This window comes from Branchiostoma lanceolatum, chromosome 8, assembly GCF_035083965.1.
Source record: "Branchiostoma lanceolatum isolate klBraLanc5 chromosome 8, klBraLanc5.hap2, whole genome shotgun sequence".
Classification (NCBI taxonomy): Eukaryota; Metazoa; Chordata; class Leptocardii; order Amphioxiformes; family Branchiostomatidae; genus Branchiostoma; species Branchiostoma lanceolatum.
This window is the reverse complement of record NC_089729.1, coordinates 22,148,927-22,173,434: the sequence shown is the minus strand read 5'-3', so window position 1 is coordinate 22,173,434 and position 24,508 is coordinate 22,148,927. Positions and strand designations below refer to the sequence as shown.

General features: G+C 42.5%; 1 protein-coding gene across 1 annotated transcript in view; it reads right to left on the bottom strand.

The window, feature by feature from the left end:
* Window positions 1–24,508, bottom strand: part of LOC136440567 (sodium-dependent multivitamin transporter-like) — a 38,840-nt gene that overhangs the window by 3,723 nt on the left and 10,609 nt on the right. The window contains exons 4-13 of the mRNA XM_066436639.1: window positions 23,364–23,481; window positions 22,699–22,766; window positions 21,660–21,814; window positions 20,207–20,347; window positions 19,314–19,399; window positions 17,704–17,762; window positions 15,027–15,115; window positions 12,519–12,664; window positions 4,787–4,940; window positions 3,448–3,565 (exon numbers count right to left, since the gene is read on the bottom strand). Coding sequence (XP_066292736.1) covers window positions 3,448–3,565; window positions 4,787–4,940; window positions 12,519–12,664; window positions 15,027–15,115; window positions 17,704–17,762; window positions 19,314–19,399; window positions 20,207–20,347; window positions 21,660–21,814; window positions 22,699–22,766; window positions 23,364–23,481 — 1,134 coding nt within the window. The remainder of the gene's footprint in view (window positions 1–3,447; window positions 3,566–4,786; window positions 4,941–12,518; window positions 12,665–15,026; window positions 15,116–17,703; window positions 17,763–19,313; window positions 19,400–20,206; window positions 20,348–21,659; window positions 21,815–22,698; window positions 22,767–23,363; window positions 23,482–24,508) is intronic.

The following is a 24,508-nucleotide window of genomic DNA, read 5'->3' as shown; positions in this document are numbered from 1 at the left end:
CCCCTATCCGGGGGCCACGGTGCCTCAAGTTCAACAAGTTGAAAAATACACAATGGTATTTTTTACTTGGAACAAGGCAGGTAATGATTCACATAACCTTGAATGATAAATAAATAGATGACTCTAGAACTTATCTATTGGGTTCATGACCAAAACAAATAAAGTCATATTCCATAATTTGAAACTTCACTGCTGGCATCAAGTTCAACATTTTTACAGGCATTTCTTTTCTTTTTACCCTCACCCTCTGTCTACAGATAATCCAAAATACTTTAATATCCTTAAAATTCTTGCTCAAAATAGTATCAAAAATGATCTGTTTGTGCCGACCCAGTCAAATCGGGAACTTCGAAACGCGTAGTTCAAATTTCGCGCGTCAGGACCGCGCGGCGCCGTCATCCAATGACAGGCAGACCGCATGGGGAAAGCTTTGTGATTCGCCGCTGTGCAGTATAGACAGCAGCAGAATGAAAGTACATGCAGCACCATAACAACGGACAGGTAATGAGCTTTGAAATGATACCGGTGACAAAAGGAAAATTTGATATTTTTTTTAATAAAACTCCACTTGAATTGATTCATCAATTTTTGATCGTAAAAATCATCGCTTGAACAGGTATAAATATGACCGCAGGAAACAAGCCTTTCATTCTGCTGCGGTCTATTTTTCATAAACATCATGGCCGCCATTGTCATTGAAAGCAGCGAGCGTCCGGCGAGCGCTCACTTTCATCGACAAAGTTTTGGCGTTTGAAACATTTTACAAATCAAACAAATACACCACAAAGGAGAGAAACTTATATCCTTTATTGCTATGGGTAACTTTGCCACTAGGAACGGATAGTTTTTGTACCGCGGGTGTGGGAACATGATAGAAAATTCACCGACGATATTCGCGGTAGCATTGGATACCTATATTTTCGGCTTACCGCTTAGTTCTGCAGCCATTATCCTGGCGCAGGTCTTAATTTTGGATTGTCGCACCGTGCGACCGTGATTTTAAATCTAGTCGCATTCTCAAGAAACTGGTCGCATACATATTGTGTGCGAGTCGCACTCACGAGCGCTGGATTTCCAGTCTAACATCTGACATTCATCCTCCCACAGTCAGATTTCAAGTCTAACATCTGACATTCATCCTCCCACAGTCAGATTTCCAGTCTAACATCTGACATTCATCCTCCCACAGTCAGATTTCCAGTCTAACATCTGACATTCATCCTCCCACAGTCAGATTTCCAGTCTAACATCTGACATTCATCCTCCCACAGTCAGATTTCCAGTCTAACATCTGACATTCATCCTCCCAGTCAGATTTCAAGTCTAACATCTTCAAGTCTAACATCTGACATTCATCCTCCCACAGTAAGATTTCAAGTCTAACATCTGATATTCATCCTCCCACAGTCAGATTTCAAGTCTAACATCTGACATTCATCCTCCCAGTCAGATTTCCAGTCTAACATCTGACATTCATCCTCCCACAGTCAGATTTTAAGTCTAACATCTGACATTCATCCTCCCACAGTCAGATTTCCAGTCTAACATCTGACATTCATCCTCCCACAGTCAAATTTCCAGTCTAACATCTGACATTCATCCTCCCAGTCAGATTTCAAGTCTAACATCTGACATTCATCCTCCCACAGTCAGATTTCCAGTCTAACATCTGACATTCATCCTCCCACAGTCAGATTTCCAGTCTAACATCTGACATTCATCCTCCCACAGTCAGATTTCCAGTCTAACATCTGACATTCATCCTCCCACAGTCAGATTTCCAGTCTAACATCTGACATTCATCCTCCCACAGTCAGATTTCCAGTCTAACATCTGACATTCATCCTCCCACAGTCAGATTTCCAGTCTAACATCTGACATTCATCCTCCCACAGTCAAATTTCCAGTCTAACATCTGACATTCATCCTCCCACAGTCAGATTTCCAGTCTAACATCTGACATTCATCCTCCCACAGTCAGATTTCCAGTCTAACATCTGACATTCATCCTCCCACAGTCAGATTTCCAGTCTAACATCTGACATTCATCCTCCCACAGTCAAATTTCCAGTCTAACATCTGACATTCATCCTCCCACAGTCAGATTTCCAGTCTAACATCTGACATTCATCCTCCCACAGTCAGATTTCCAGTCTAACATCTGACATTCATCCTCCCACAGTCAAATTTCCAGTCTAACATCTGACATTCATCCTCCCACAGTCAGATTTCCAGTCTAACATCTGACATTCATCCTCCCACAGTCAGATTTCAAGTCTAACATCTGACATTCATCCTCCCACAGTCAGATTTCAAGTCTAACATCTGACATTCATCCTCCCACAGTCAGATTTCCAGTCTAACATCTGACATTCAGCCTCCCACAGTCAGATTTCCAGTCTAACATCTGACATTCATCCTCCCACAGTCAAATTTCCAGTCTAACATCTGACATTCATCCTCCCACAGTCAGATTTCCAGTCTAACATCTGACATTCATCCTCCCACAGTCAGATTTCCAGTCTAACATCTGACATTCATCCTCCCACAGTCAAATTTCCAGTCTAACATCTGACATTCATCCTCCCACAGTCAGATTTCCAGTCTAACATCTGACATTCATCCTCCCACAGTCAGATTTCAAGTCTAACATCTGACATTCATCCTCCCACAGTCAGATTTCCAGTCTAACATCTGACATTCATCCTCCCACAGTCAGATTTCCAGTCTAACATCTGACATTCATCCTCCCACAGTCAGATTTCCAGTCTAACATCTGACATTCATCCTCCCACAGTCAGATTTCCAGTCTAACATCTGACATTCATCCTCCCAGAGTCAGATTTCAAGTCTGACATCTGACATTCATCCTCCCACAGTCAGATTTCAAGTCTACCATCTGACGTTCGTGATGGGCAGTAGACAGAACGAAAATTGTATTTTCCCGATCACCTACAAAAAGGTCCACCTACAGAGTTATGCTGACCGCAGATAAACATATACATGTACAAACAAATTGCACAGAAAAGATAACTGAAAACGTAACATCACCTGAAGGTAAATTACAAGAATTTTATTCTGTACACAAATACAAATGACCCAAGGAGGAGGAATATCATTTTGGGTTCGTCTGTGTGTCTTCCTGCAGTTCTGCCAGTGGATGGTAACAGCCTTTGAGGGGTGAAGTCCGACATCCCTGATTGTCTTGTTTGAGGGGTGAAGTCCGACATCCCTGATTGTCTTGTTTGAGGGGTGAAGTCCGACATCCCTGATTGTCTTGTTTGAGGGGTGAAGTCCGACATCCCTGATTGTCTTGTTTGAGATTGTTTTAGGCATGATGGAATTTCTGATGGCACAAACTCTCCATAACAGAATCATCCTCTATTTCAGATAAATTTGTATAGTAAACTTAATCTTTAGTCTTGAAAATAAATATTGCAAACTTACCCTATAGAGCCAGAAGGCATCTTTGCTGACGTTGCCCTGGTCATCTTTGTTGAAGAAGGCTCCGATGGCCATCCAGAAGGCAACAGACATTCCCCCAGTGAAACCTGTCAGCGCTCCCCTGTAATTTACAACAGGTACAATAACAAGCAGATATGGCAGACTTCACCCAATTGCCCATACTGCTTTATGATTTTTCCAGCCCCACAGAAAAATAGGGTAAAGAAAAAGGCAAAAGTCAACAGATAAGAAAGTCAGAAAATGGAAGAGAATCATTAAAATAATTGTAAGTACAACACTGAGGAAATGAGTGAGTCCATCTGAGTGAGAGTGAGTGAGAGTGATTGAGAGTAAGAGTAAGAGTGATTGAGTGAGAGTGATTGAGAGTGACAGTAAGAGAGTGAGTGAGAGTGATTGAGAGTGAGACTGAATGAGTGAGAGTGAGTGAGAGTCAGTGAAAGTGAGTAAGTGAGTGAGAATAAGTGAGTGTGAGTGAGAGTGAGTGAGTGGGTGAGTGAGAGTGAGAGTGATTGAGAGTGACACTGAATGAGTGAGTGAGTGAGAGCAAGGACATTATCATATATGAGAGTGAGAGTCAGTGAGAGTCAGTGAAAGTGAGTAAGAGTGAGTGAGAATAAGTGAGTGAGTGAGTGAGTGAGTGAGTGAGTGAGTGAGTGAGTGAGTGAGTGAGTGCATGATCGGGAGTGACTTACCCTGTGTTTGAGTGAGTGAGTGAGTGAGACAGAGTGAATGAGTGAGAGTGAGAACAAGAGAATGAGTGAGAGTGATTGAGAGTGAGGCTGAATGAGTGAGAGTCAGTGAAAGTGATTGAGTGAGAGTGATTGAAAGTGAGACTGACTGAATGAGTGAAAGTCAGTGAGAGTCAGTGAAAGTGAGTAAGAGTGAGTGAGAATACGTGAGTGTGAGTGAGTGAGTGTGAGTGAGTGTGAGTGAGTGTGAGTGAGTGTGAGTGAGTGAGAATAAGTGAGTGTGAGTGAGTGTGAGTGTGAGTGAGTGTGAGTGAGTGAGAGTGTGAGTGAGTGTGAGTGAGAATAAGTGAGTGTGAGTGTGAGTGAGTGAGTGAGTGAGTGAGAATAAGTGAGTGTGAGTGTGAGTGAGTGAGAGTGAGTGAGTGAGTGTGAGTGAGAGAGTGAGTGAGTGAGTGAGTGTGAGTGAGTGAGTGTGAGTGAGTGAGTGTGAGTGAGTGAGTGTGAGTGAGTGAGTGTGAGTGAGTGTGAGTGAGTGAGTGAGTGAGTGAGTGAGTGAGTGAGTGAGTGAGTGAGTGAGTGAGTGAGTGAGTGAGTGAGTGAGTGAGTGCATGATTTTTTCGGGAGTGACTTACCCTGTGTTTGCAGATGGAAAGAACACTCCCAGGGTGAAGACGCCCAGCATGGGTCCACCCAGGGCACCAAATATGGAGTTGGTTGCCTTAATGAGGGAGCCAATCTGGGATGCCACAAAGGCCAGAGCTATGGCCAGTCCTCCATAGAACAGGGCTGCAGGTACACCATGTGTTATGAAAGAGAGAATGGTTTGTTAAGTTTTTAGTCATTCTTTGGGTCAGTACAATTTGAAAGGGGGTGCTACTTGGTAACTAGCATAATTGTGAGGCATACAAATGTACCTAATATGCTAAAATGTTCTGAAGCAAAGTTGAACAATAATTTCCAACACCAAAAAGATTGGACATTCATTAAGTCCAATCTTTTGTGTTGTAGATTACATTTCCACTATAATGCTTCATCAGAAGGATTTCTACCAAGTTTTGACACAGATGAAGTTTCAAGCTAAGATAACTAATTTTATCAGGGTAAATAAGGGTATCCATGTTCTAAACTTCAAAGTTCTTCTATGTCTGTAAAAGTTTTTCGGGAATCTATGATGCAATAAAAGGGTCCTGAATAGCATAATATAGGGTTAATGACCCGCCCTGAGGTCTATGCGGTGTGATAAGGCAAGGTCGTTCCTATAACCACCGAATAAAGTACCGAGGTCACGAAACCGTATAGACCGAAAGAAAGCGGGTCATTAACGTTATTATCATATAGCCATTGTCCATGTCATGCTAGTAGTTAGTAGTAACGTTACTGTGTGCAGTATTTGATTTTGTGTCATACCTGGGCCGCCAAAACGTTTGCTACGGGTGTTCCGCATCACACGGGGTTCTATAGAATGTTTAGAATGCATTTCGAGTGTTGCGGTTGCGCTACTGCCGAACATTCGAATGCAAAAGCGGGACCATACGAAGTTTACAGACCCGCAGGTCCATACGAAGTTTACAGCCCGCTTTTCCGGATAGACCGAAGGAAAGCGGGTCATTAACGTTATTATCATAATTCATATAGCCATTGTCCATATAAAGTTAGTAGTACTTTGTGTTGTATTTGATTTGTGTAGTATTTGTCTTTACATGAAATATAAAAACAAAACCCCCTGTCATTTAATGGTAACGTTCGAACACCGGGTCCATAAAAAGTTTATAGACCTGCAGGTCCATATGAAGATTAATGACCTGCTTTTCGGGTCTGTATGAAGAATGCAGGCCCGCAAATGGAGCCTTCTGATTGGTCGACGACATCTACCTATATGATAATTTAACTTATTTATTTATTTTGTTTATTCTATTTCACCAGCGAAAAAATTTAACATTTTTTTGAATATTCAGACAGCAGTGTGGCCCATTCAATTTTGGCAAATTGATTTTCAATGGAGCCCAGATTACAAAACAGTAAAATCATTTATAACAAGGAAAACAAGACTTCGGAGACCTCAAATCTCCATAAAATATATATCATGCAAATTAGGTCCACATTTTTATAATTCATATTCAACTTTGTTCACTGTCACATAACTTCCCAATGCTACAAGTATGAAATTCCAGTTATCTACCAATATGAAATTACAGTATTTTCTCATTAATTATGCAAATTAGGTCTTCATTTGCATAACTTATATCTATCAATGTCCCTTTATTACTAGTTACATATGTTGTATTTTTGAACTGTCATACCATTGAACGGAGTGAGTTTATAAAATGCATTATCACCATTTCATCAAATCAAGTGACACTTAAGCTATCGACATAATAGAAACAAGTACAGTCAAACCTGCCTATAGCGGTCACTCAAGGGACTGGCCAAAATCGACTGCTATGGACAGGTGGCCGCTCTATAGAAACGGTTGATTTTGACCACGAGCAATAAGTGCCACACCGAGAAACATTTATTCACATACTATACATGTACAGTGTACAGTCAAACTTGGTCTACCGACCACTTCCACAAGACGACGATCGCCGCTCAAGATGACTGCTTTCGGTCGGTCCCGATTTTTCCACAAGCATATTATTAAAGTCCAAGTCGATCCATCGATCCGCCCCCAAACCGGAGCACATGCGACTTAAAATGTTGCCGAAGACAACCGTGTCATTTTCAATTGCGCGGTGACATCATTTTTCGGCCAAAAATTGCGGAATATCACGTTAAGATCAGCCTCTTTGGGCTGGATTCCTTGACGGCGGGGGAAAAACAAAATGGCGCTGGGGGTCATAGGGATAGTCTACTGTAATGTAGGTATGGGGTATGATTTTACTCTGTACGTTTAAATAGTACAATATGTAAACTTATTTCGTCAAAGAAGTTCTTTGAATGAAGAGAGCACATACACAAAGAATTGATGACTTTGTAACCTTTTTGTAGAGGATAAAAGGCGTCTGTATAATTTATAGCAAACTGCTCGCCCATGCTACTACTACGTAGTGAAGTAACCCAAGTAAACAAAGCGTCGCCAACATGTATGGCGCGCAAGATAAGAGGCTCTCTTTGTCTGCAAACTTCTGGCGTCTTTAGCGGTTTTTCTAATTCAAAACCCTCACCAGGGGCAAAATAAAACCATAGACAAAATTTTCATGGGTAACACTGCTATGAAAAAAGTATAATGACAATATTTTTCTGCCGAGATTTGAAAGAAATCTTGCGGCGACCATGCGCCGGGACCGTTATCGGCAGTGTTTCCAGACCCGCGGGACCGAAAACCGTGTGGCCGCGACCGCGTTGGACAGTGACCGCTATAGACGAATTCTTAATGCTTACGTCAATGGGAAAAATCCAAGGGACCGACAAAAAGTGACCACTATGGGCAGGTGGCCGCTATGTAAAGGTGACCGCTAATACAGGTTTGACTGTATACAGGTTTGATTTTATATCCCACTGTGGTTTGACCAGCTGTCGGGTCCCTGGGGAATATTTGACCCCATTTCACAACCAACAGGTGACACCTGTCACAACATGCCTAGAATGGAAATATAGATAATCCTCATTACTTATGCAAATTCAGTCCCAATTTGCATAATTTGCACTTCATTGTGTACATCTCTGTCTACCTGCATATCAAATAAAACAGAAATCTGTCATTCCTTTGTTCAGTTATTCTCCTTGGAAGATTTTGACAAAAATGCCAATGTAGTTCCAGTGTCACATACCAGGGGGCCCAAAATCGACCTTGACCTTTGTTCTCCAAACACCTACCCACATACCCACTATAAGCATCCGGACGCACAAACATACTCGCACACAAACACACACGCAAACATGCTCAAAACAATATCTCCATGAAAAAATTTCCATTTTCATGGAGATAATAAACTTATGACAAAACTGTAACATAAGTAATAGTGGATTGTTGAGACATAAGTAACACAAGTAAGCGGAAGTATACATAACCAGAAACATATATTACATGAAAACATATAAGAAAAACAAATCAAAATCGTTATATGTTACTCATATCCATGAGTTATCTACATGACTGTATGAAGATGAATGATATTCTCTACTCAAATCACATTTCCTCATTGAGTATACCAAGGTATACAAATGATGTCCAATCTGTATCATCTATGTATGGTGATGGTCAAGTTACATGAGTATGATTTCCACATCATTTAGGGGGGCACCCCCTAGTTTATTTTGGGTCTCAATTCGAGTTTGCACACCCCCAAGTCTAGCGACCGTCTCTTCCAGGAAATACTTCTGAGCCAAAACAACTGTGAATGGCAATGAAGGATATCCCTCTAGCTACAAGAAAACATGAGTTTCGGTTCCTTCAACCTTTGTAATTTTAGTAAATATAAGAGGGAAAAAGTATTTTTCCGTCAAAAATGAGGCGCAAAATTTGGCATTTTCCCGTGGAACTTAACACATCACAAAATTTTTTGACACGAAAATGACTGTTAGTGTCAGAAAGAGAAAACTCAAAGGTATAATCAAGCCCATTATAAAGAAAATCCTACCACTGTGATTTTCACAATAACCCGACGCGCGAGGTAATGCAACACGGCCAAAAGAACGCAACAAAGGTCAATCTGGGTCAAAGGGGCAGTTTACCTTCAACGCGTATGGATATCCGGAAGTAAGGCTCGGATCGAAACGCAATTTCCACCCAAAACACACCGATTCATACGCTTTTCAGCCATTTTAGTATCTAATGTCAGTTCGAAGCACATTTTGAGAAATGTGAACTCAAACCCAGACCCTCGAAACCCTTTCGTCCCTTTTTTGTCGCGGACTACCATGGACCACTGTCGCGGAAGAACTGGTGCGTGCACCGTTAGGGACTGTACAGTATTCAGCGGGGGAGAGCTGGTGCAAAAGGGGGTGAGGGCCACTGAATTTTTTTTACCCTGGGGGTTTGAGCGGGGGAGGGCCATTGAAAAAAAAATTCAATTTTGTAAAATATGGTCAACAATTATTCCCCTCTACAAATGCAGGAAATAGCTTTTAAGAGAGCCCAAAATTTCCCCGGCGAGCATGCCCCCGGCCCCCCTACGAAGCCTACTGGTGCAAGATAATCGGGCGGTACTCCAGGGCGGCCTTCGGACATCAGTCAATCGGCAATTCCTTATTCGTGCAAAGTTTTACACTAATTAAAGTATTTCAGTAATTGATATCAATGTCAATTCTGCAAGGAGCGGTACTTTCATTTTTACAATGAGATGGTTCACCGACGGCAAAGGGATACGATGGCTGCTTGCATGCTGTCAGGCTGGTAAGCGATTTTACACATCGATTGGAGAAATGATACCGGTATTAGGGAACGCAAGTCTAATGCCATAGCAGGGCTAGTGTAACAACATCAAGTGCTATGCTCCCCGTTTACGTGTTTGCATACATGATTGTCATCAAAATGAAAATTGGACAGTCCAGGGTAAACTTTAGGACAGACGGGGACTGTAACTGATATGTTGCTGTGAATAAATGAATGAATGAATGAATTATTTTAATGGTTTATTAAAATTGAAAGAACATTGCAGCCCCAGGCTGAATTGCGTCATTTCTTACAGACAACACGTCATTAGAAACTTTTAAAACTGTACAATTACATGATCACATCATACGTGAAGCATTGTCAACTACTGGCCTATTGGACGTATTGTAATATAAAAGCTTTACTTTTTCATTCAAAATGCAATAAATAATCTATAATATGCTGACATTGAGTACTTTGACAAGGTAGGGTACCGGTGAGTCCCTGTACCGATTAGTTCTGCATTTCAAAGTTCTAAGTTTGTGAGAGTTCCTTGTATCTTTGCCGTGACACTGCCCCATCCTCTGAGGGAGCAGCTTGGGGTCAAGTTTCATTGCAAACTTCCTGCACAGCTCAACGCGCCGTTGTGACAGTGGTTGTAGACCTGTGTACAGTAGTGCAGATTTGTACTAAATTGTAGCTTGTGTACTGTCCCCCCAGGAGGACGTGTTGTGACAAAGTTCCATTAAAACATCACTACCACAAAAATTGATTGCAATGTGTTTGATGTGAAAAGGCATAAAAAATGGGGGGAGGAACACGGGGAAAAATTGAGCTGGGGGAGGGCCATGCAAAAACATATTTACCGGACCCTCTTTGCCCCAGAACTTACACATGTCATGAGTATGATTTCCACATCATTTAGGGACCGTACATTTATTAACACTTAAAGGATGAGTCAACAGACGGCGAGGCGAATATCATTATTAGTTTTGAGACAAAGTGCCAACCAACTTGACGTTAGTGATCCGACACATGCACTCACGTAAATTTAAGCACGAAGTGAAGACACTCAAACAAACCACAAATCGTTTAACCAATATTTGTTTCCTTTTTGTGTGCTCATAGTCAGCTTATTTTATTCACTTTTTAATTCAGTTTTTTCATGATAAATTTGCAACTGCTTAATAGGTTTATTTGTTGATCATAATGTCTAGTTGTCAACTACATTGTACCCCAAGAAGGACAAGCCCTGAATCTCTTTTGTGAGATAAAAGTTACCTTGGAACAAAAAGTTGCATGTTTTCCTTTCTGCACATTAGTATGCACATTAGTGTTCACTGAGAATAATTATATCATTCTAATATACAATTTGAACATACGTTGATGAAGGTTAGACATCCAGGTTATAAGAAATATGGGGTTTGAAGAGAGAAAAAAATGACAAAGTAGAAATCGGCTAAAAACACTAGCCTCCTTCGCAGACTTCCTAGAAGGGCGACATATATTTTTGGGGGAGGGGGTCGTCCCTCGACGACATAACTCCCTCAGCAGCGAAAGTTAAAAGAGGGAGTTATGTCACAGAGGGACCGCCGCCTTTCTATCGGATAGAAAGGCTGTTGTCCCTCTGTGACATAACTCCCGCGGCAGTGAAAGTCCCTTGCCGGCATTAGAGAACCTTGGCCCGTGTGAAATCGCTTAACCCCCCTCCCCCAAATATATACGCCGCCGAGAGAGAGAGAGAGAGTTGCAAAATAGGAGGACATTTGCCTAACATATGGAAAAATTCTATCATAGTACCTTCTTCTCTTCACCCGGGCACGCTGTGGTTTTGACATTTAGGTGGCAGGTAGCTTTTGATGTCAGGACAAAAGATTTGGGCCTCCTAACATTGGATTTTGGAACACTCTATCTCTCTCTCTCTCTCTCTCTCCCTCCCTCCCTCCTTCTCTCTTGCTCTCTCTCGCTCTCGCAGTTTTGGTGTGTGTGACTGTGTTTTTTTTAGATTTTTACCTCCGAGCCTTGCATTCAGTAATACATAACAAAGAACTGATATCAGTCCACCGCTGTTCTGACATCAACATTATATTGCTTCAAAGATCTGAAGTCCAAAGCTACTGCCTTGGATACTTGATTACTGCATGTTTTCTATTCATATTTGAATTGCAACGTCATTGTCTAATTTATAATGCATACTAGACACTATCTGTTGTGTGTATTTGTGTCACAGCGAAGCAAGTTGGAAGCCAATACACCCCGCAAATATCTGTCATCCGCAAATGACGGGACGGGACCCAAGAAGCAACACAGAAAAGGTCTTATATGAGTATATCTTGGTGTGACAACACAACACACATAGCCTCCCTAGCCTGGTATCCAACCCTATTATCATTATAATAATAATAGCTCTCGAGTCTCTTCTGTTCCCTCTGCTTTTTCATAAAAAAGAGATCTTTTAGAAAATAACATCCACTTAAGGTTGTGTCCCCCTTACAGGTGACTGTTCATATCCAGGCATAGATTATGTAAATGTCTAAGTCATTTAACTATCTCATGCAGGTATAAGGTGTCTGAACCGACCATATTATCTAAGCAGAATGCCGAGTCTAGGGTTGATTAACATCTGGAAGTTCAGAGTTTGAATCCTGACGCCTGTTAGTGTGTGTGTGTGTGTGTGTGTGTGTGTGTGAACACAATAACTTAAGAATGCCTGGATGGATTGTCTTGATACTTGATATGTGAATAGGTGTTCTTGAGACCTCCAAATGATTAGATTAGGGCCCCCTAGTGGCTTGCTGTGGTACTGCAGCAGAACTTCCAGTCATAATTTTTTAGTGGCAGATAGGTCTTGGGAAGGAAAGTACTAAGTCCTGCAGGTTTGGGCCGACAAGCAGCTTTTGGGGAACTGGAGGATCTGAGCCGATTTTGTTTCTAACTTTGAAATGGAATAACTCAACAAGGGGTTGACGGATCATCACTATGACAGTATCTCTTTCATCTCTGTTATGCAATACAAAACAATCCCTAAAGATGCTAGCAGTTTGACTCACATAGTCCTCTGGATATCCATGTATCCTTGGCCTCCTGACCTGCAGTACTACCTGCTGATGACATCAGTCTTCTCCGGTTCCTGATTGGTCGAATGATGTCCACAAGGGTAACGGTAGCAAGGGCATTGAACCCTGAGGCTGCAACACTAGTTTAAAGACGGATAGAAAAATACATTACATTACAGCGTCATGACACCACAACTACAATTGGGGGGGGGGGGGCTTGGGGGGGTGCTGATTTTGTCTCGCAGTCGGCTTCTATGTTCATTCTCCAGCTTGGCTGACAAGTCAATACATAAAGAACTGCGTAGTGATGTAGTCACCAGTAGACTACGTAGATTTGTTGCCTACAATGCAGCGAAAAACTTAATGGCGTGTATAACCTTGCTAATCCTCTTTTCTTTGGGTGTTTCTGTTTGGTGTGGCTTTAAATCATTCGTAAATGGCCAAGACCATTCTACAAAAGTGCTATGCAGTTCACATGGAGTCAAGGTTCTTTGCAACACCAACATCTTATATTAGCATTGTAATATTGAATTTCCTATACTACATGCCTTGAAATTACTACTTACAAGGAAACCATGAGCTATTGTAACCTGGTGCTGTGACGGCTGGCACATAAACAAGAAAGGAAGATGGCAGCATTTTCACATTCAGAGATCAAAACGTTCACACTACAACAGGTACATGATTGAATGTGAACGTCATGAACAATGTACAAATGACAACATTATTACAAAGTTAACTTCTTTAGGGGGAAAATCTGTTCTGATATAGTTTAAATTTTGCAAGTTCAGGGTTGAAATCTTGGAAACCATGTTGCAAACTGGCCTTTGCTGCAACATGTTACACATAAAAAGGGTCACACACATAATTGTACAGCAAATTCCAGAAGGTAAAACACTGCTCATTAAGAAACAAAATCTTGTATTAGTCTGTGAAATGACTCCTGGGAGGACCTTATAACAAGTTTCAGGTGATGCCGTAGACAGCACATTAAGTTGTCATCATGGCGCTGCTCCGTTGATTTGGAACAGATTTGCCAGTGACCACGCAGTTCTGCCTGTATCTCAACGGCCAAGTTCGGAATCTACACTGGATTTTAAGGTCTCACACCACATCTCCTCTGCCTAAGGTCTCACACCACATCTCCTCTGCCTAATGCAGGATGCACGAGAAGGCCTGCAAAATCCCAAAAGGCTTCTTGGAAATTCAGCAAGGTATCCCACTGATTCCCAAGAGGTGTCATGCAATATGCTGTGAGGTATCTGGCAAGGTATATTGTATACTAAAGGACTTGATGCATATCCCAAAGACTGTGCTGTAGGTTATGCCTCATGTGAAAGGTGGCTTACATTTTTGAGAGCATAAGCCAGCATAAATAGATAAAGCATACCAACACAAAAAGATACAAGATGATATAACGTTACATGTTCCAACACACAGCTGATTTGGGAACCAATGGGCCTGATGATACAGCTTTATAATTTTACAATATCTGGACACTGAAGAATATCTAAAAGGCCCAGTTAAGGCTTAGAAGTAAGACATCAAAATCTATGGTCTCTTCATTCATGTATTTATCCAGCCAGCCATCCATTCACATGCCTTCATTCATTCATCCATTACGTTTGCCAAAAAAGGTTAATAATGTTTTGGAGAGCATGTGTCTGTCTGTGTGTGAACATTATAACTCCTAAGTGGATTGTCTTAATATTTGGTGTGTGGGGTGGTCTTGATGAGACCTCACAATGAATAGATTCTGGGCCGCCTTGCAGCTTGTTACGGTACTGCAGTGGAGGTTCCATTTGTTAACTTGAATGTGTTCTGGACATGCCATGGCCATGATTTTTGAGTGATATATAGCTCTAAGGACAGAGAGTAGGTGGTGTAGGTTTGGGCCACCCAGCTGCTATTTTTAACTGCAGGAGCTGGTTTTGTTAGAGACATTGAAAGTGAATATCTCAAGAACGGGGTGACGAATCATCATGGTCATTGGTATGTAGATAGCTCAAGTGATGCTTGACATAATCAGATAGTAATTATGCAAAGCAGAATCCATTTTGCAGAATTCATGAGGAAAAGTTATAAACCTGCAGCATTCCATGATAAGATTATTCAAACATGACATAATGTAAAATTATATTAATGAAGACCTGATTTGAATAATTGATGAGAAAATGCTATAAATCCATAGTGGTAAATGACAGAAAATTCATGTCTTGTGGCATTTGGAAGTAACATGAATGTGGATATGCAAATTAGGACCTTTCGGTAAGAATGTCCCGCATTGGATAACTTCTGTTATTTGGGTGAAGAAGATAATCAACTGATGCAATTTATGCAAATTTTTGCATAATTAATGAGAACACTCATAATACATTAATCTGAAAGTTTAACATCATATGGTGACAGTCACGGTCCTGGAACTTTCGTTCGTTCGTTCGTTTATTCATTCATTCATTCATTCATCGATTCATTCATTCATTCATTCATTCCATGCCTCACCTGAGTGTCCCACTGAACAGACAGGACACAAACAGACCCTGGATACCTGGGATACTGCCAAACTCCTCACTCACAAAATACACCAGGATCTGGAAAAAAAACAATTAAATCAATTCGCAGAAGGTGACTACATGAAAAACAAAAAAGAAAGTCATCATGAACAGCTAGTACCTTTTGTTGCATTTAGTTGCATTAACTGAAAAACAAATTTTTGCAAAAATGTAACCTACACATAGACTCACCTCCCTTGAATAAAGGTAAGGTCCTACGGATAAAAAAATGGGCCACTCTCATATGATTGGGTGTAGGGTGGGTCTTACCAGGTCAGGTGATGCGTAGTTAGGTGTAAGGTGGGTCTTACCAGGTCAGGTGATATGAAGTTAGGTGTAAGGTGGGTCTTACCTGGTCAGGTGATGTGTAGTTAGGTGTAGGGTGGGTCTTACCAGGTCAGGTGATATGAAGTTAGGTGTAAGGTGGGTCTTACCTGGTCAGGTGATGTGTAGTTAGGTGTAAGGTGGCTCTTACCTGGTCAGGTGATGTGTAGTTAGGTGTAGGGTGGGTCTCACCTGGTCAGGTGATGTGTAGTTAGGTTAGGGTGGGTCTTACCTGGTCAGGTGATGTGCAGTTAGGTGTAGGGTGGGTCTTACCTGGTCAGGTGATGTGTAGTTAGGTGTAGGGTGGGTCTTACCAGGTCAGGTGATGCGTAGTTAGGTGTAAGGTGGGTCTTACCAGGTCAGGTGATGTGAAGTTAGGTGTAAGGTGGGTCTTACCTGGTCAGGTGATGTGTAGTTAGGTGTAAGGTGGGTCTTACCTGGTCAGGTGATGTGTAGTTAGGTGTAAGGTCTTACCAGGTCAGGTGATGTGTAGTTAGGTGTAGGGTGGGTCTTACCTGGTCAGGTGATGTGTAGTTAGGTTAGGGTGGGTCTTACCAGGTCAGGTGATGTGTAGTTAGGTGTAGGGTGGGTCTTACCAGGTCAGGTGATGTGTAGTTAGGTTAGGGTGGGTCTTACCAGGTCAGGTGATGTGTAGTTAGGTGTAGGGTGGGTCTTACCAGGTCAGGTGATGTGTAGTTAGGTTAGGGTGGGTCTTACCAGGTCAGGTGATGTGTAGTTAGGTGTAGGGTGGGTCTTACCAGGTCAGGTGATGTGTAGTTAGGTGTAGGGTGGGTCTCACCTGGTCAGGTGATGTGTAGTTAGGTTAGGGTGGGTCTTACCAGGTCAGGTGATGTGTAGTTAGGTGTAGGGTGGGTCTTACCTGGTCAAGTGATATGTAGTTAGGTTAGGGTGGGTCTTACCAGGTCAGGTGATGTGTAGTTAGGTGTAGGGTGGGTCTTACCAGGTCAGGTGATGTGTAGTTAGGTTAGGGTGGGTCTTACCTGGTCAGGTGATGTGTAGTTAGGTGTAGGGTCGGTCTTACCAGGTCAGGTGATGTGTAGTTAGGTGTAGGGTGGGTCTTACCTGGTCAGGTGATGTGTAGTTAGGTGTAGGGTCGGTCTCACCTGGTCAGGTGATGTGTAGTTAGGTTAGGGTGGGTCTTACCAGGTCAGGTGATGTGTAGTTAGGTGTAGGGTGGGTCTTACCTGGTCAAGTGATGTGTAGTTAGGTTAGGGTGGGTCTTACCAGGTCAGGTGATGTGTAGTTAGGTGTAGGGTGGGTCTTACCAGGTCAGGTGATGTGTAGTTAGGTGTAGGGTGGGTCTTACCTGGTCAAGTGATGTGTAGTTAGGTTAGGGTGGGTCTTACCAGGTCAGGTGATGTGTAGTTAGGTGTAGGGTGGGTCTTACCTGGTCAGGTGATGTGTAGTTAGGTGTAGGGTCGGTCTCACCTGGTCAGGTGATGTGTAGTTAGGTTAGGGTGGGTCTTACCAGGTCAGGTGATGTGTAGTTAGGTGTAGGGTGGGTCTTACCTGGTCAAGTGATGTGTAGTTAGGTTAGGGTGGGTCTTACCAGGTCAGGTGATGTGTAGTTAGGTGTAGGGTGGGTCTTACCAGGTCAGGTGATGTGTAGTTAGGTGTAGGGTGGGTCTCACCTGGTCAGGTGATGTGTAGTTAGGTTAGGGTGGGTCTTACCAGGTCAGGTGATGTGTAGTTAGGTGTAGGGTGGGTCTTACCTGGTCAAGTGATATGTAGTTAGGTTAGGGTGGGTCTTACCAGGTCAGGTGATGTGTAGTTAGGTGTAGGGTGGGTCTTACCAGGTCAGGTGATGTGTAGTTAGGTTAGGGTGGGTCTTACCTGGTCAGGTGATGTGTAGTTAGGTGTAGGGTCGGTCTTACCAGGTCAGGTGATGTGTAGTTAGGCGTAAGGTGGGTCTTACCAGGTCAGGTGATGTGTAGTTAGGTGTAGGGTGGGTCTTACCAGGTCAGGTGATGTGTAGTTAGGTGTAAGGTGGGTCTTACCTGGTCAGGTGATGTGTAGTTAGGTGTAGGGTGGGTCTTACCTGGTCAGGTGATGTGTAGTTAGGTTAGGGTGGGTCTTACCTGGTCAGGTGATGTGTAGTTAGGTTAGGGTGGGTCTTACCAGGTCAGGTGATGTGTAGTTAGGTGTAAGGTGGGTCTTACCTGGTCAGGTGATGTGTAGTTAGGTGTAGGGTGGGTCTTACCTGGTCAGGTGATGTGTAGTTAGGTGTAGGGTGGGTCTTACCAGGTCAGGTGATGTGTAGTTAGGTGTAGGGTGGGTCTTACCTGGTCAGGTGATGTGTAGTTAGGTGTAGGGTGGGTCTCTTGTCCTTTGCCATCAGTGTCTAATGTGGAGAAGTGACAAAATAAATGACTATTTGCAGCGCTACACCTGTACCTGCGCACCTCAGATGTGATCAATTAACCCAATTTTGACTTACTAGAGGAGTTATATGAATAAGTACATATGCTATTTAGTGCAGGAGTATACAAAGGGGAGAATTTAGCACGTAATGCCTGCAGTTTGCCTTTGGGGAGAGGAAGTATTGGAGAAATAGGCGAAATGTGATGGCACAGGTTGGGAATAGTATGGGAAGAGATTTAAGGTATGGGTATGGCATTTTTTGTGGTGTACCAACAAAGCCTTGAAAAGTCATTGTTTGGACTGAAATTAGGAGATTTTGTAAAATACGTCTGTCAAAAACCTGTTGCCATGGCAAGACGAAAAACAATGAACTTACTTTATCAATTTGAAATCTTTATAAGGACATTCTATGAAAAGTAACCAAGTTTGGTGGCTCTAGCGTAAGCCGTTCAGGAGATATGCAACAAATATGGCGTGGGCCTAATTTAAATAGGGTTAATTCAAAACATGGTCCTTCTGATCAGATTATGATAATGAATAATTCATACCTAAGCATGCCCAAACATTCCTCTTACATTGATGAAGCAATGCACGGATGATAATCAGCGAAAAAAGTGAAAAGGGAGATTTTTTTTAACAAACTCGCTCAGCGCAAGGCCGTAGGGGACCACTCATCTAATAATGATAAGCAATGAACTAATTGTTACTGTTACAGCATCTCTTCACCCTACATGTAGGTCATCAACATCACTGCTCGAGACACGCATGACTTCACTGGAGAAGCAGGGGTTACGAAGGCTGCTCGGGAAATTCCCTACCCCATTTAGGCCGGAATGTTTTTGATCCACATCGGGGCATGCCCCTTCTCTTCTTCGAAAGATGTGGTGGGTTCTTTTACCTGCTCAAGGTGTGACTCTCCTCAAACACGGGACCTCCATCTAACGTCCTATCCGAGGGATGTGCCTAACGAATGCTAGGTACTCATTCACACCTGAGTGAAGTGAGCAAATTTTACTGAACGAAACATTTTGGGGTCATTTTTGACCCCGTTCAGTCATTTTAGTCGCAAAAAAAGTTTGGATGTTTGAGGGTTAAGGCTCGTGAAAAGCATTTGCCTGGCTTTCAGCTCAGGGATGGGACTTTTTCCGCATTCCTTATCTCTCCATCACCTGGCTGGGGCTCAGGGATGGGTGTGGCGCTGCCAATATTCCACTATGGGCCTCACGGACATGAAACTACACAAATTGCATCCTCATTACAAGAGGTTTACAACGTGGACAACATAAAACATAAATCTAGAAGCATCCAGTCGTTTCCAGGCCCTTCAGATCGTCTAAGATGTTTCATCAGGAGTTTTACAACCCGTCTAAGGTCGTCTGCCATCATAATTCGGGACACATTGGAGGTCAGTGGACGCCTATTTTCACAGAGGCACATGCTTCATAAGGGTATGCTAAGTACAAATAGCTGAAATAAAACCATTACATTTTCCAATTTCAAGACCAGTGTTAGAAATACACAAAGCAGTTACCATTGTAGAAAGCAAACAGCACCATCCCAGAGAAGGCCACCAGTGTCACCATGATGATGTTACCTGGGAGGTTTATCCACACTGACCTGGAGAGGGAGGGGGGCAGAGACCATATCAGTCATCAAGTCTTATACTCTCAAAATGAATAACACTAGTTCACCTAAATCCAGGAGATTCAAGAGTTGAAATCAACCTGGCAAAACAATAAACCATCATTTCAGGATATATGACACATTCACCACTGCCAGGGAGAAGGCTGAAAAACTAGTGCAGACTAGCCCAGAAGTGCAGACTTGAGGGTGCAGATGACCGTGCTCCAGAAGTACCTGCTAGAACTTTGCACAAGTTGGACAATATAGTCTTTAAACCCAAGGTTATCAGCAAGATCCTGCGTAACCTAAAACAGGACAAAGCTACTGGCCCTGACGAGGTTCCAACTATTCCAATTTGTACTAATTCAATTTAGGATATTGTAAATTTTTGTTTAAGTTCTATAAGTTGATACTACCATAGAAATAGAAGAATAACTACATTGGTAAAGTCAAACGTGAACACTGGCATTTTAGCACTAGATCAAAGGAATGGATTCATTGCATAAAAGTGCAATGAAGAGCTGAAAACCTGAACAAACTTGAAAGTTATTCTTTATGTTACGTAAGCCTCTATCATACCCTAGACTTTTTTCAATTTTTTTTTCCCTGACGCTTTTTTTCTGAAAAAATCTGAAAAGCAACAAAAAAGATTGATGTGGCCTTAACTGTTAATCTTGAAACTTTCACGGTGGTTTCATTTTAGAGTATACATGAGCTTATTTCCCGACCATCCCGTTGATGCTATTATGTTTGTGTGATCTACTGGAGGAGACTTTGACTATAACAAGTCTTTGAACCTACCTCCTTGCCTCCTTCAGTGATCTTGCAGTAAGGAATCGCTGAACTGATGTCTGACTTACAGCCCACATCGGCAGTGTTGTAAAAGCTCCCCCTATCACCAGGGACCAGAAGGACAGCCGGGCAGTGGGATCTCCATCAAAACTGCAGTTCAACAAGATAATGATTTTCATTTAGACATTTAGCATCAGATCTATTCACTGTCATGGCAATAATTATTACCCAATTATCATAAATCTTATTATAAATCTGCCAGCATTTCCAAAAGATACCTTGATTTTCACCGTGCTGCAAAATTTTGGCTCTATGAATCAAGGAGGTTAAAATAGGAAGGAAAGAGTTTGAAATTACTGCCTTTTGTCCTCAGTGGGCCGCAAGCGTCAAAACTGTAATTGACATCCACCGCGGCACACCAGCGGCACGCCAGCGTTCTGTTCCATTGTTTAGTTGCAAATCGGAGTGCCGCAGGGATTAGGAGTTTTAGTGGAGGGGCAGTCGTAAGTTCAATTTTAGCTATTTTGAGGAATTAATCTTTTAACCCTTGTCCTGCTGGAGTTCTATACCAATACACGCCCCCACTGCTGGGGTTCCCAGACACCTTCCAAACAAGGGGTACTAGTTTGATGTTGCTCATTTTTAGTTACTTTGCTTTACAGTAACCCCATAAAGCCAAGGTGTATCATTGGAAAGCTACCAATGTGTACTTTCAAGAAATGTTGCACTCATCTACAATTCTGTCTGTTGTAAGGATTAGTAGAGGCAATAAAACAATAAAACATGCTTTTTTTCATTAATCCATTGTATTATACTTTCATATTCTACATTAAAATTGCCGAAAAAATGGCCGATTTGCCTATAGTGATAGTCAACCATCTAAAACATACTTAGGCATATCCAGAATAAATCACATAATTTCTACAAAACGACAACATTTCTGTTCTAAAATGTTCACTTCGAGCCTTGCAATACACACAAAAATGCTGTAACTCGCCCATTTTTCGTCGCACAACAGAGTTTCACGTATCACAACACTCGCCAGTTCAACCCGCCGCCATTGTTGGCTACTGCGCAGCTCTAATACGCATACCAAATAAGGAGATCCTCGGAAACTGCAGGCATGTCCGCCTCAGCTCGGCGGCACTCAGAGATTTTCGCCAGCCGAGACGTCATTTTAGGTTCATTTGCATCGGAACTGGCGGGAAAATTAGCGGCCCAGGGCGACACCAAAGCGGCGCCGTCGGGGCTGCCGGACAATGCGACTCAACGGGATTTGTCGGGGCAGAACAAAAGGCCGCGGTGGGTGTCAATAGGCGAGCTCTCTCCTTCCTATTTTAACCTCCTTGACAAAATTTACAATACTTTTTCTTCTTATATTCTCTTCGAGTATGAACACTACAATAAGCTCATAAGGCACCATGCATTTTCTGGGGAATTCAACAAAAAAGGACAAACTCACTCAAAGAAATTGAGGTGGGAGTGATTAGCATTGATTTCCCACACACGCCCCAGGCCTCCTGCTCTCACTGTTCCCATGACAACTATGGTTACCAAGGAGACAAACAGTACACAGAAGTTGAAGACATCAGTGTAGATCACGGCCTTCATTCCTCCCTGTAAATCACACAAAGTCAATGAAACATCATTAAGATCATGCTGCAAATCCATGATTTTAAAGATTGTATGAAACCATGTTACACCATTTTCATACATACAGTATGATTATCATCATGTATCATACTCTTAACACGTTGGAGCAAGGAGGATATTTAACCTCCTTGGTTGGAGCGTACACAGGTAGAGACTGCGATTCAAGACAATCAGCGTTTGTCCTAGGACAGATAGCAATCAGAGTCCGTCCTAGGACAAACGTCGATTCTACTAGGAGTCTAGGACAATCTCCAGTTCTACTTGGAGAAATCCTGATTAGATTGAAACATTTTGGAAAAGGAATCATTGCACAACTAACATGGCAATCAGTTTTAGTATACTACCTACATGCACAATTACTAAACTATCTTAGGAGAATTAGTTCACAATTCTATATAAAAGATAAATTTCATAGCATGCCTACAATGAATATATAGATTTTCCTCATTACTTATACAAATTAAGTCACAATTTGCATAATTTGCACTTCACTGTGTACATCTCTGTCTAAGCTACCTGCATATTAAATAACATGAAAATCTGTTGCTCCTTTCTTCAGTATTTCTCCTTAGAAGATGTTGACAAAAACGCCATTGCAGTTCCAGTGACACATACCAGGGGGCCCAAAATCGACCTTGACATTCCTCCTCCTAACACCTACCCACATACCAAATATCATTACAATCCATCTAGACGTTCTTCAGTTATGCTGACTTTAAGCATCCAGACGCACAAACACATGCACGCAAACACACAAGCAAGCACACGCAAAACAATTATTTTTCATATCTCCATTAAAAAGTCTTTTTTCATGGAGATAACAAGCCGTATATAAAATTTATACATACCAAAGATGTGTATATTGTACACACAATGCCTGTGATCAGAACTGTTTTCCACACTGCAAACTTGGTCACTGAAAAATGAAGAAGAGAACCATACAACATTGTTACAGTAGCAGTCTAAGACCCTGCTGCTGAAAACATAGGTCAAATTCTGGACCTGAGGTTTGAACCCCCGGTATATTAGGTTGAGAGTCAGACTGTTCTTGGGTGACAAGAAAGAATGGTAAGGAAGTTGAGGCTCGTTGGTTCTGACACAAATAGCCTTTGCGTGAGTTTGATTAGGGTGGATCTCAGGTTGCTGCCTTGAGACCCATGCACTTGGGCACCTGCCTTCTCCAGCAGCACCATGGAGGATGGAGACGTGCTGGGTTGGGTGGGGGTGCTTGCAGCCTTGAGTTACTAGGGTTGGAACTTCAAGTTACTCGGGAACTGGCGGATGAGAGCAGCGGCAGGCGGGCTGGCGCGGTTTAAGGCGGACTTTGACTGTAATCAAGTATTCCGGCAGCCCGATGCAATCTGACACGGATACAATGCTTGGCCACAAGCTAATGCTGACTATCACGACGATATGTACATTTACAATGTATAGGCCTGTTCTGCAGAATCTGCTCCCAAGGGTGAGTACTGTACAACAAAAGTGCATGCTGGGAGTATGGGGGCAGTGGTACCTGTTTCCAATGCCAGTGCAGGTGCGTACAGGATGACAGCGATGTAGAAGGTGTTCTGTACGATGAAGAGACAGGCAGCGACTACACGGAGGGACATAGAGAATCTCTGCTCCAGGTACTGGAAGGAAGACACATGTATAGTAGGTAATGTAGTATAATAACATGGAACTACAGTAAAACCTGCCCCATCCCCACTTTTTCAACCCGCCCACCTGGCCATGACGACCTCTTTTTTTTCTGTCCCGAAAGACACATGCATTAAGCGGCCTGCCCAAGTCGACCACCTCCCCAATGTGGCCACTACTGTCTCAAATTGGGACCGCATACAACCCAATCCTGACTGCGTTATTTTCAAGCATCTGGCTACATCGATTTTTAGAGCTACGCAGAAGTACGGGAATAGGAGAGGTTCCCATGCAGGAACTGCACCACATATATAGGAGGTGAAATTCCTGCCACGGAAGCATGTACAAGCACGGATGCCTGTGCGGGAATGTCACCACTTGGGACCAACATCGCCTGCACAGGTTTTCTCAGTAGCCATATTGTATACATGGGAATTTCACCACTCACGGCCGACATTGCCCGTACGGGAATTTCACCAGTCGTTTCCAACATGGTCCATACGGAAATTTCACCACCCACGGCCGACAATGCCCATACAGGAATTTCATTACTCAGTACAGTGGAAATCTTTTTTTTTGCAAGCCTATTTGCCAGCATAATTTTCCTGATTACCTGGTTTTACTGACCTGAGTGGGGGTGGGGGGTGGACAGTACATCACACGCAAGGACACAAAGAATACAAACACGGTCATATTTAACCATCAAAACAGTGAACTTTATCTAGAACAGTACATTTATATGCAACATTTGACTTGTATCTACAGAATATTCAATGTACTCTTTATTTCACTCCACAGGCTTGAAGAAAATCGCTGACTACGTAAAGGGATTGCTACATGCCATATCGGCCGAATCCTTACTAGCCACATTCACAGTACATTCATGTACATGTGCATGAGTGGAACAATGAACATACATGTGGCAATGATTGTTATGCATACGATTTCCCAAGGTGAAATTCAAAGAATGATGTCATGCGCTGTTGAGCCAATTGACTCTTACTCTACTCGGACAGAACA